Raw genomic sequence first — 13056 nt, 5'->3', positions numbered from 1 at the left:
AAGATATTCCATACATGAAGGGGGTGGACTCCCTGTTTATAGGGAAATAGTATACTAAATAAAGGGGAGTAAAAAGAATTAACCTGGATTTACCCAAAGATTAACCTAATTCTCCCTACATCAATTACCTAACAACATTTTCTTAAACTTGATTTTCACCATTTTCTCATTTTGAGTCAAATAAAGATTTCACACAATGGATTGGATTGGGCTAGTGGTCAATAAAATGCGTCTGAATAAGTTTCTTGTATAATATTACACATCTCCAAACTCCAAATTTAATCTTGAATGGGAAAACATACAGACATTTTTCAGAAACGATTTCCAGGATGGAAGAGACTATAGATCCCATCAGCGTAGACTCAAATAGGACAATCCAGCGGGTGAATAAAATTCAAATGGTTTGAGAACTATTGGCAATGGTGGTAATGGTGGTGGAATTGTCAGGTTTCACCTCCGCCATTCGGATTACCTTATGACCCCCTCTTCTCTTTCGCTCTCATTCTTCTCCTTCAGTAAAAATGCGTAAATTCTTAGCCCCACCCCCAAAAGAAAAATCCTTGTTCCACAAGCTTGTTTCCTAATTTTTGAAAGTTACCATGTTGGTCTTCATGTAACATTATAAAGTCTCCCCCCGCCCCCCCATTATACCTTAAATAGATGTGCTAACATGTCTGTTACATACCAACAATCATTTAGCTAATAACCACTTCTTTCATGATAAAATATCAACAGATTCACCAAACAAAATTATTAGTTAACAAACTTAAACCAACCTCCTCGTAAATGCAAAAGGTTCTTGATGGGGCTATTTGCTCGGCATAGAACATGTTGTCCAAAGGGGCAGTAGAAAACCATTGGCAGCCAATGTTGGGCACCTTGCACGTAAGAAAATATTTATAGATCATTCAATTCCAATTGACAGTTAAGAGATTCAACCAAGAGTATGAATGCAATTGGCATAATCTAGTTCCACCTATTATTTTAATGTCATCGGTAAACTTGCAGCCAATAACATTTTGCAAAAAGAATTAACAGAGGCCCAATCTCTGACTTTTAATTTTTTGAAAAGGAAACAATTCATTGATATAAGAGAATATCGAGCAAAAGCCCATAGTAAAAGAGGATTATACAATGAGTTAAATAACAACCGAATACCAAACGGATCAGCTAGCGCACCCGGGCATCTCAACTAGGTTGACCCCCCCTTAGCACCCTCATCATATCTAAAGATAAACTAAGACTAGTTTAAAAAAAAGGCAGAAAGCATTACACTCCCCAAAAGGAACAAACAACGGGGCTAAAACTTAAATAAACAGACTGAAAAATCAATGAAAATCTAAGAAAACCACTGGATGCTGAAGAGATTAAAACCCATCACTTGGGAGGGAGGCAAACACCCTCCAATTGAGATTGAATTCTCATAAACTGTAGGCATTAAAGTGCTTGGATAGGATACACCAAGAAGAAGCTAGGCGACGGACTGATTCGAATCGATCTTGACAACCAAGAGCCTTATCATGGAACACCCTTTGATTTCTTTCAAACCAAAGATCAGCCAACAGAGCCTTGACTGCATTCAACCACAATAAACTGCTGGATTTGTGTAGATTTATGCCAACTAAAAGCTGCAGCAAGTTGCCCTTAAAGTCATTACTTACCATGAAATGTTGAAGAAGGACAGCAACTTATTCCAACACCAAACTGAATAGGCACAAACAAAGAAAAGGTGGAGGGAGTCTTCTAACCAATTTAGGCACAAAGGGCATATTGAAGGAGAGATATAGCTGGCTGCCAGCTTGCTTTGCAACACCGAGGCTACATTCAATTGACCACAAAGCATTATCCAGACTAGAATGTTAATTCTTCTCGGGCTGCAAGTCTTCCACAGGGCCGAGTAGAGAGTTTTATCCATTGGGGAGGAGTGGGAAAGGTGTATTCTAAGTGAATTGACCGTAAAGAGTCCCGAGGCTGAGATAGACCATAATTTGCTATCAACAACTTCTGAAATTTTCCTTGTTGCAATGACCCCTAGCAAATCTTGAAAAGAGATGATCTCCTCTTCTTTAAGAAATTGACGAAAGGTGATTGACCAAGCAGCTAAACCATTGTCCCAATGGTCAGCAACCGAGCCATTTGGAAACAAGGTGATTTGGAAGAGATTTGGAAATAAGGAACTGAAAGCGGTCACTCCCACCCAAGGGTCCAACCAAAATGCAATTTTACTGCCATTTCCAAGTTTGAAAGTGGCCAATGACTCAACTTTTAGCCAAGACTTAGAAATACTGATCCATGGGCTTCTCAAGCTTCTACCTGCCGTGTGCCAATTAAAAGGATCTGTGCCATGAATGCTTTTGATACCTTGCCCCCAAAATGAGGCTTCCTCTTTGAAAAATCTCCAGCCCCATTTTACAAGTAGTGCTAAATTCATAGTTTTGAATCCACCAAGGCCGAGGCCTCCATCTGTCATAGGTTTTTGTACCAAAGCCCACTTCACCAAATGATTTAGCTTGCTGCCATTGTGCCCTTCCCAAAAGAAGTTCCTTGTGATTCTCTCCAATTTTGAAGCAACTCCATCCAGCAATATGAATATGGACATAAAGTGCGTTGGGAGGTTAGACAAAACTGACTTGCATAATGTGACTCTACCACCTCTAGAAAGATTGAAACGCTTCCATTTGTCCAATTTAGCTTGAAGGTTGTCCAAAACTAGTTGCCAAAAAGATAATTTTTTCGGGTATCCACCTAAAGGCAGCCCAAGGTAAAGGATTGGAAGCTGATCTGCCTTACAATTTAATGAAGCAGCCGTGGATAACAACTCATTTTCATCCACATTTATACCGTAAAGGGCTGATTTATCCCAGTTTACCTTCTGCCCTGAACACCATTCGAAAAACTCCACCGTTTGCTTTAGTTTTGCAAGCATGCTGCTGTCATACTTATAAAACAAAAGCGTATCATCCACAAATTGAAGGATGGAGATCTGAATTTTATCTTTGCCAACCACAAAACCTTCATATAGACCGGCTTGAATGATCTTAATATATTTCCACTTTTAAGTAACACAAGAATTCGGACTAATTCAGGGGAGTTTAGATGACGACAGGCATAGGCTCCTTCCAAAATTGGCAGTACAACTTCCACGTGCAATATAGTAATCATTTCTAAACTTTTTCATTTTTAAAGGATCTTTCTTAATCTCATTTAGGCTCTTACTGGCCATGTTAAAGAATCAAACATATTGCAGAAATAAGTTCCCCGAAGAACTTCTCTTGTCATATGATGCTAACAGTTAACAAAGAGAAATTAACACAAAAATAAATAAATAAATAGAGAGGAGCAACATTGTCAATTCACACAGCATGCGATAAATAACCATTCTTAGAAATATGTTTGTACCTGAGGAAAGTCAATTCCATACGTTATACGAACTGCCGAGGCTGGAAAAGCAACAAGATAACAATCATTCCTCCACACATGGACAGGTTGATTTACATATGGTGCCATTTTCTCACAGCAGTTGCCACACTGATCTATAGCCAACTTAAGACCAATCTCCCCTATTGCATCCACCCATTTACCCGCAGATCCATCAAAAATTGGAACCTGAATATATATTTTCAGCAACATTCTTCAACTAAGGGTATGACATAAAATTGATATTCAAGCTAAAAAATAATTGCTTAAATTTATTATACAGCAGTTGCCACACTGATGTATAGCCAACTTAAGACCAATCTCCCCCATTGCATCCACCCATCTACCCGCAGATCCATCAAAAATTGGAACCTGAATATATATATTCAGCAACATTCTTCAACTAAGGGTATGACATAAAATTGATATTCAAGCTAAAAAATAATTGCTCAAATTTATTATACATAGAGACTTAATTTTATTATACTAACTTTCCACACAGAAATTAGAAAATTGATATTTAAAATAGGGGGGGAAACGTGCCAATTTTTGGATAACAGACCAAGTATTAAACTATCAATGAAAAAGGGAATGTACAAGAAAGAACCAATGCCTAGGGATTAAACATTACCAAGGCTAGAAAATTTCAAGAAGTGTTCCACTTTCAACCCCACTAAATTAATCATGAGAGAGAGAGAGAGAGAGCAACAAAACAAAATTATAATTTATAGCTAAAGGCCCAAAGGATGGAGCTTGACCTACTTAAAACTTCCTTGGGAATAGTTCCATTATAATCTTCCTGATTTTCCTAAGTCTAAGATCTCCCTCCCCTCCCCCCCCCCCCCCCAAAAAAAAAAAAAACCAAAATGAAAGAGGAGGGTTCCATGAATTATATATTGTTACCAAGTCCCGGAGAGACAGCCATTAAGAACCTCTCTTTGCTCACTAAAAGTCTTTCAAAACTCAGTCGCTCAAATGTTTTCCACCATGCTTTGATTCACTAAAATAAAAGAACTTTTTCCTTGAAGATGTGTATCCAAAGACCATAAAATGGCATAACAGACCTGAGCTTAGTTATTAATTAAAAAAACTTGCCTTAACGATGACTTTTCAAGATGGAATCTACATACCCATGTAGTGAGCAAAGAGAGATTCCTTTGCTTGGTATTGCTGATACCATTCGCCCAATTCAATAGATAGTTGGACCTTTTGACCAATTAACCACATGGTTGCCTTCTTTCAATTTCTCCCCATTCCTATGAAAGCTACTGTAGAGTTTTTGGAAGTTCACCACCTCATCGTCCCTTGGTTGTTACCTGTTATCATGGGTTCGGAGAAGCTTAGGAGAGATTTCCTATGCAAAAGTATCAAGGAGGGTGGGGCTACCGCTTTATCAAGTGGGAGGTGGTTTCTAGACCAATTAACCTTGGGGGCTTAGGTGTTGGAAATCTAAGAATTCACAACAAGAACTTGTTGGCCAAGTGGTCATGGACCATGGTACTTCCAGTTGGAGCCTAATGCCTTATGGCATAGAGTCATTTTCAGCAATTACAACCTTCATTGTTTTTTGTGGGCTTCTATTTGAGAGTCAAAAGGCATATTCAAGAACCCCTGGAAAGCTACTTCTTTAGGTTTTCCTTTTCCTTTCTTTAATCAGTTTTTGAATATCTCTATTCAAGATGGTTTGAGCACTTGCTTTTGAGGGGATGGTTCGTTGGGTGATGCCTCTTTGTTCTTTTGATTAAACCATCTCTCTTCCACGAAGGGTTGTTATCCAGCCACACTTGTTTCTTCTTGGGTTCCTCTTCATTTAATTTTTGGGGTCTACTTAAAACAATATACATTGCCTCACGTTAGCCGAACTGGGATTGGTAGAAGGAAAAAGTCATTTAAGCCCGAAAAAACAGTCAATAAATGACGAACCTAAGCCTGCTGCTTCCTTATTTGCTCGAACTTCTAGCATTAGATATCCATGAGCAAAAGAAGGGATCATTTACTCCCTTCATTAGATAGAGATCGGTGGATGTCTCTTCCTTATTTTCTTTGTTGGAGTCTATCCATGTTCCTTCAGGAAGAAGGGATATATTGAGTCTCGCATCCTCATCCTTTTGAGGGTTTATCTTGTCATCCATTCTTCCTCATTTTGTGTGATCCTTGTCATCCCCATTCCCCATTGTTTTCCACATTATGAAATGTTCAAGTCCTTAATAAAGCAGGTTTTGCAGGGGAAAGCTGACAATGTAGATCATATTCTTAGGCACTCTTCCATCTTGTTGGGGCTGCAATGGTGCATTCTTTGCAAAGGCACATCAGAGGACCTAGAGCACATCCTTTTTAGTTGACAGTTTGCCAATGAGATTTGGGATTTTTTTTCGTTCTTTCTTTTTTGAATTTTTGGCGTTCAATTGGCTCAAAATCAAAGATGTTGCTTTAAAATGGAGAAGGTGCTTTTCCACCCTCCATTTTCCCTATACATTTTCAGCCACCGTACAAGGGTGTTAACTAGAGAGAAATATGAGAATTTTAAATGATGTTGCGAGGTCCTAGAAAGAGGTTTGTCTGACTTCATAAGCCAGTGTTAAATAACTCAACTTCAATGGTGTCTCACTGAATCACTATTGAAGTTCCCACATTTATCAAGGGACTCCATCTTACCCTCTTTCTCCATTTTGCATATATTTATCGAGGATCTCCATCTTACAATTCTACACCTCAAACATAGACTTCCGAACTCCAACACATTAACTTCAAACTTCAAAATTCAACTCAGCGCTCCAAACACCCCCTAAATATTTCCCGTCGAGTCTAAATGTTTCCCTTCGAGTATTTGTTAATACTGATTTCTACTACTATCCTTAGACTTGGTTCTTCTGGATCGGAGCCCTTACTGTATAGTTAATTGGTTTTTGAGGCTCCTTTTGCTGGGCTACTTTTGCTTACCCCTCTTTAGTATTTCACTTTCCTTAGTGAAAGCTGGTTCTTTAAATATTTATAACATACGTACGTATAAATGTATATAACCAGATGACAGTAGAACTGAACAGGTTATCACGGTTTCCGGCATCCAGAGAAATTAATATTACGCAAGCTAGATTTTCGCTAATAATGATTAAAAAAAAAAAAAAAAAAGATCACTGTACCGGTCACAAGTACCTCGACTTCACTATCTTCATCATCTTCATTCGCTATCTCGATCCTACAATTGTCGACCCCCATGGCCTCCATGGCAGAAAGCAAATGCTCAACTGTCCGAATTTTAAACCCATCCTTACAAAGCGTGGTACAAAGGGGCGACTCTTCGGCATAATCGATTGATGCAGGAATGAAGTTGGACTTGAAATCAAAATACCTCCCTCTGCCTGCAAACTCCGGACATAACTTCACTTTCGAAACCTTCCCCGAGTGCAGAGATATCCCACTCAGCTCCAGACATCCCGCCAAGGTTTGCTGAAGCCTACCCGTCTACACAACAAAAAGAAGCAAAGCGGCAACCAAGAATGATCGCAGCAGTAAGCATAAAGACTACAAATAGGGTAATGGACATTCCCATCTTTACTACCTTCCATTCAATTGTTTTCAGCAGTTCTTTTGTTCTAAGAAAAGCACCATTTCTACGGCGAGAGAGAGAGAAAGTACCGGCGACCAAGATATTGACCTTGAGGATTTGAGGGCGTTGACGGCAGTAGGAATGAGCATTGGCCGGTGGCGACGGTAACTGTCAAACAGGGAGGGGAAATAGGAAGAACCGGCTGAGAAAAGGCGTTGACGTGGTAGCTAGGGGAGTTTCCACGTTATTGGAACTGATTCCATCCGCCTACTGTCACGAGCCGCCCATTTACCAAGGAGTTTTATTTTTATTTTTATTTTTATGGATGTCCCATCCTCACTTTCTCGTGCTTTCGTCGGCTATGTTGTGATGACGAAAAATTACGATGTGAGCAGAATATTAGATTGAGTCATTACTTATGGGATTGAAAATGGATCATCCATATACAAAAAAAAAAAAGTCCATGGTATGACATGAAAAATATACATTGTAAATTTCTTTTATTAAAATATTTTTAAACTTTGTGGGTTTGATTTGAGCAAAATGTACAAAGATGTGTGCATTTCTTGATGCGCTTAAATATTGTTCATGATTATATTGCATTTTTTATCTAATCTATTATTAAGAAGAAGATAGATCAGCCTCAATCTGGTCAACGAGATGGTTCAACAACATCCAACTAACTTGGAGTTTACGTGATCTCTTTTCTTCCTAAAATGGAGAAATTCTAGAAAAGTTGAATCGTTGGAGTGGTTATATATCAAACATTCTTGTTGTTACACGCAACCTCATTTGTTAAGACATTCCTTCATTTATTTTCCGTTTATTCTTATTCATTATTCTTTATAATTGTATACATATCACCAGCCTCTCTATTATTTAAGTAAGAAGGAAAGCTAGGTGATTTCGAAAATAATACTCTGAAAGAAAAATTTCCAATATATTTTCTCTTTCTCTATTTCTTCAATTCATATTTTTGTATCAAAGCCTTCATGGTGTTCGTCAATCAATCACAATGTTATATGTCATGAAATACATATTTTGGACCTTTATGTATGTACTTTTACTTAGAAAATTGGACTTCTGCATGTGTTTTTCTCTTAATCTAGTCTTAATTAGTTAAAATGAGTTTATGGGGTTTTTAATGTACTTAAAAGATGTTAATTACTGATTTGGAGTTGATTTTGTGGATTTTTGCAGGTGATTTTGGCCTAATTGTTGCTTTCTATTTTATGCGGGTCAATGAGCTCTAATTTTTCAGTTTTCAAACCAATCAATTATGGTTGTGGTTTTCAAACTTCAATCAGTTGGGCAACCCTGGTTTTGTTTGGTAAACCCTCAGAACATGAATTTCAATCATCCTTAACCAATTTGGAACCTATAAATGGGAGAAACTCTCCATTTTAAGTACACAACTCTCCATCACCGAAATCATCACCATTCTTCATCGTTTCTGCCATTTTTGTCAATCCTTTTGGATATCTTCTCAATTTCTCAAGTCGGTAGCCTAAAAAATGAAAGTTCCTCTGAGGCGTAGCGGCTCTAAGTCATCTCATCCCCTAAAAAGCATGTGGTGAGGAACGCTTCTTCCTTGAAAAAAGCAGAATCAACTTAGGGAAAGACTAAGGAATTAAGGACTTGTCCCAAGACCCCTTGAGTTGTATACAGCATTTCTATTCATTTATTTCTTGTAGTTCTTTTATTTTCTTTAAACATCAAACTCCATATTGTAGCTATAATTTATAGTTTAATAAAGTTCATTATTTTATCATTTGTCATGGGCTAAATCTTCCTAGGGGTCTAGCAATGTGGATACCCTAGGGCTGTCATGGCTTAAGTTATGTTGCACCTCATAACATTTTGTTTTACACATTATCTTTGTTGATTTTAAAGATAAAATCGACAAGTTAAATTAGTCACTTAATTTAACGAACTAATAGAGCTCAATGCTGATAAGGTTAGGATGTAAGCAGATGTCACAAAAGGATAGGGGACTTAGAGCCTAGAAATAGGACTATCAAAATGTTTTAGAAATAAGGGGTACCATAGGATAAAGAAACTGAACTTGAATTAATCTAAGATCCAACTAACCATGGAAACATTAGGTATTAGCTACTTAGACCTCCTAAAGGAACTTGACATAAGATCGAGTAGGTGTAGTTTTTTAAGGGAATCGAATTCCCGCAGGGGAAGCGAATGATTGATTATGTCTTAGAAATTCATTTACATAACTTAATTAAATAGAGGAAGATGGAAACATACCGGAGAAACAACATTAGAGAGGAATAGAAGATGGTAATATATACCCTTGAAGATCTAATCTTCTCATCTCCTCTCCGGTGTGATCACAAACATGTTTCTTCTCTCGAACCTGAACAAATACAACGAACACAACAACAAACTCTTTGCTCCTTGGACACCACCATAAAGGAGTCTTCCTTGATTTCCTCAAGAAGAGAATCATAGAAGAGTAGTGGGCTTCCTTGTGATTATTTTGGTGAAGGGAATTTTGTGTTCTTCATTGAGAAAATTTTTCAGAGCAATCAATTGAAGAAAATGATCGGAAGAAGAAGATGAATCTTATGTGTTTTTTTTTTTTTAAAAAAAAAACATGTTCTAATTCCAATAACCATCTATGTTTATTATTAGTATGCGGGGGAGGGGAATTATTAATTTTAAATTCAAAATTCAAAATTAAATTATCTAGACCAATTTAATATAATTAAATTCAAACTATACGTTATGTCTCATATAACATATAACATATAGTTTATTATATCGCATATAATATAACCTATAGTTTATTTTCCCTCACATAATCTATAGTATTAACATGAATCATATCCATATTAATTTTAACCTATAGTTTCTATATAAATCTTATTCATATAGTTTAATATTCGAATCATATTCAAATAACAACCTCTTTCATCCAACCATATAGTTTTAATATGAATCGTATTCGTATTAACTTTAACCTATTGTTTTTATATGAATCATATTCATATAATCAATATTTCAATCATATTCAAATATTTAATTCTCTTGATAACACTTTATATTATAATGTATCACATACATTATATTAATTATATCTCCGTGTCTATTGGATATAACTAATCAACAACGCGTTGACCCTTTACAAATTGCTCGTAAGAACAGCTAGGTCAAAATTATCGTTTTACCTCCATTGTTACGTCCAACTCCTTAAGTACCACTAATCCCTATAATGAACAATTAGTCATAATCTCATGTTTCATGCTATAAATTACATGTTTCAAAAGCCATTTTTATGCACCTTACTAGGAAAAATGAATTACCGCATGAATTTTCTCTTGAATTTTGACTTAACTTACAAAATTTAGCTCTTGAAGGTTTAGTTGGGATTTAATTATGATATTTGATGATTTGGGGCCAATTTAGTGAATTTTGGCAGTTTTTGGTAGTTTTGCATGATTTTAATCTGATGCGCCCGCAATGGTCTAATGTGGCTGCAGTATTAGGCCCTAAAATTCTAGATTTTGTACCAATCAAAGGGAGTTCTGATTTTCACGATTTGAGAAGTTATTTAGCTTCGATTTCACCTGTAAATCGTTCAGACCTTGATTTAGTCTTCCACAACCACTTTAGGACTTATAGAAGGGATGAAAGCCCTCCAAAATGAGATCGTCAACTCCTTGACCGAACCCATCTTCTCTATCACTGTTTCTATCATTTTCTAGCAGTCACCTTGCATTTATTTTCATGTTTCAAGTCAGAATCTTATGAACGGGAGTTTCTCTAAGGTGTTTTGGCTCTAGGATTTCTTATCCCACGGAAGTGAGTGCCGAGGAATGATTTCCACCTTGGGAAAAAGGAGACTATCCTAGGGAAAGGCTTGAAACTTGAAGATTTATCTCAAGTTCATTAGAGTTACAATCTTTTAGCATTTCTTTACTTTTATTTATTCCTTGTAATTATTTTTGTTCCTATATTGTCTTTTCAATCGAACTCTATTGTAGCAATGATTTTCTTATCTAAGAAAGAAGTTTATTTTGTCAATCATCATGAGCTAAATTCCTCCTAGGGGTTCGGTTATGTGAATGCCCTAAGGGTCTCTATGGATTAAATACTGTTGCGCTCGCACCACTTTGTCGTTATTGCATTCTCTTTGTTGAAATTAAAGTCAATATTGGTAAATTAAATTAGCCACTTAATTTAACAATACAATGGAGCTTTAGTACTGGAAAGGCTAGAGAATAAACAGATTTGACAAAGGGATATGGAACCAAGAGCCTAGAAATAGGAGGGTCACATCACCTTAGGAATAAGGGACACCATAGGGTGAAGAAACTGAACTTTAATTAATCTAGGATTCAGGTACCCATGGGAACATTTAATAATAGCTTCTTAGAGCTCCTAAAGGAATTGGACACCAGACCGAATAAGTGTAGATTTCTGTCCATGCATATTTCACTGTCCTAGTGTGATGTAGTCGCGTCACTTTTGACATATAGCTCGAAAGGTTGAAGCATTGTAAGCCCTATTCGATAACCATTATTTACTATTTTATTTTTATCTTAATTTCTACTCATTCACAACATAATTCATTATGGTTACCTTTGGTTGTATTAAATTTACAGTCTTTATCAAATTTAAACTATTGCTAGTCTTGTGGGTTCGATGCTCGGAATACTCCAAGATTATTACTTCTTCGACAGTGTATGCTTACACTAAGACCTTAATTTTCTGAAATATTTTACTTCCCACACACTTGGTCAATCATGTTTTTGGCGTCGTTTTCGGGGACAAGCGACATTTTTTTTTTGGCGTTGTTGTCGAGGATAAGCGGCATTTTTACTTTATTTTGACTGTGAATGAGCAATGCGACTACATTGACTTTATTTTAAGAAAATCTAACTCCTTTCTGTTGATGGTTGTTTTGCAAGGAGAAGTTGGTGCATAAGAAGAAGGTCTTGCTTTTTTTAACCAGATCCTAAAATAAAAAGGACCTTTTGACACCAGAGACAAGAACAAAGGCGAAAACATCGAGAGTAGAAGGAGTTAAGCGCATAGGAGAGTCTTGCTGAAGCCGCATTCATGCGAAAATTTAAATGGAACGCCACCTTTTGAACCTGATCCAATAACCCCCTTCCCCCCTCCCCCCCTCCCCCTCTCCCTCCCTCTCTCTCTCTTATGAATAGGGTATAATAGAATGGCGACCAACACCACTGTAATAGCCTGACCCCCTTGAATCCTATCTTCATTGCGAAGGATAGGGATAGAGCGATAAGGGATTATGCAGCTCCTGCATTCCAAACCTTAGACCTGGGCATTCTAGATCCATCAATTAATGTGCCCACATTTGAGATGAAGTCATTGATGTTCCAAATGCTAAACTTGCTTGAACAATTCGTTAGGCTACGTAATGAGGATCCTCATAAACATCTAAAACCCTTTATGACAATTTGTCTTTCTTTCAAAGTTAATCGTGTTTCTGAAGATGCATTGCTACTAAAGCTATTTCCCTATTCTTTGCGAGGAGATGCAGAAGTGTGGCTTAATTCATTGCCTCCCAACTCTACTACACACATGGAACAACCTCGTGGACAAATTTCTAGGAAAATATTTCCTGCTTGACAAGAACGCAAAATATAGAGGAGACATCATAGCATTCAGGCAATCTCCATCTGAATTTGTTGATGGAGCGTGGGTTAGATTTTAGAAGTTGGTAAGAAGCCCACATCATGGACTTCAAGTTACATAGTGATGGAGCAGTTCTACAATGGGCTGAACCAAGCTTCAAAGACAATGGTCAACGCATATGTGGGAGGATTTGCTTAAGAAGTCCATAAATGAAGCGCAAGAGATCACGAATATGCTTGCAAACAACAATCAGAATTAGGGTGATGAAGAATACACTTAAATCACAAAAAATTTGCTAAAATACAAGAAGTGGACATGCTAGTAACCATGAGTCAACAATTGACAGCAATTGAAAATATGACTCAAAATTTGGTGATGGGACCACAAAAAGTGGCCACTATCCACACTGAACCTCAATCTCCAACCTGTGGATTTTGTACTGCAAACCATTTATCTAGTGAATGTAT

At 37.1% G+C, this 13056-nt stretch overlaps 1 protein-coding gene across 10 annotated transcripts in view; it reads right to left on the bottom strand.

Annotated features, from left to right (window-relative positions):
* LOC120081346 (probable UDP-3-O-acyl-N-acetylglucosamine deacetylase 1, mitochondrial) overlaps positions 1–7252 on the bottom strand; it is a 43045-nt gene extending 35793 nt beyond the window's left edge. For 8 of the 10 annotated variants that reach the window (XR_005482794.1, XR_005482795.1, XM_039036123.1 and 5 more), the window contains exons 1-4: positions 7054–7251; positions 6571–6879; positions 3400–3606; positions 777–878 (exon numbers count right to left, since the gene is read on the bottom strand). Coding sequence is in view for 8 of the 10 variants with exons in the window: in XM_039036123.1 (XP_038892051.1) it covers positions 777–878; positions 3400–3606; positions 6571–6879; positions 7054–7113 (678 nt within the window). In the remaining 2 variants the exon portion in view is untranslated. Of the gene's footprint in view, positions 1–776; positions 879–3399; positions 3607–3764; positions 3790–6570; positions 6880–7053 lie in introns of all 10 variants that reach the window. The other 2 variants (XM_039036116.1, XM_039036121.1) reach the window with 2 other exon arrangements.
* Between the last annotated feature and the right edge of the window lie 5804 nt (positions 7253–13056).

This window comes from Benincasa hispida, chromosome 7, assembly GCF_009727055.1.
Source record: "Benincasa hispida cultivar B227 chromosome 7, ASM972705v1, whole genome shotgun sequence".
Lineage (NCBI taxonomy): Eukaryota > Viridiplantae > Streptophyta > Magnoliopsida > Cucurbitales > Cucurbitaceae > Benincasa > Benincasa hispida.
This window is presented reverse-complemented; position numbering and strand designations above follow the sequence as displayed.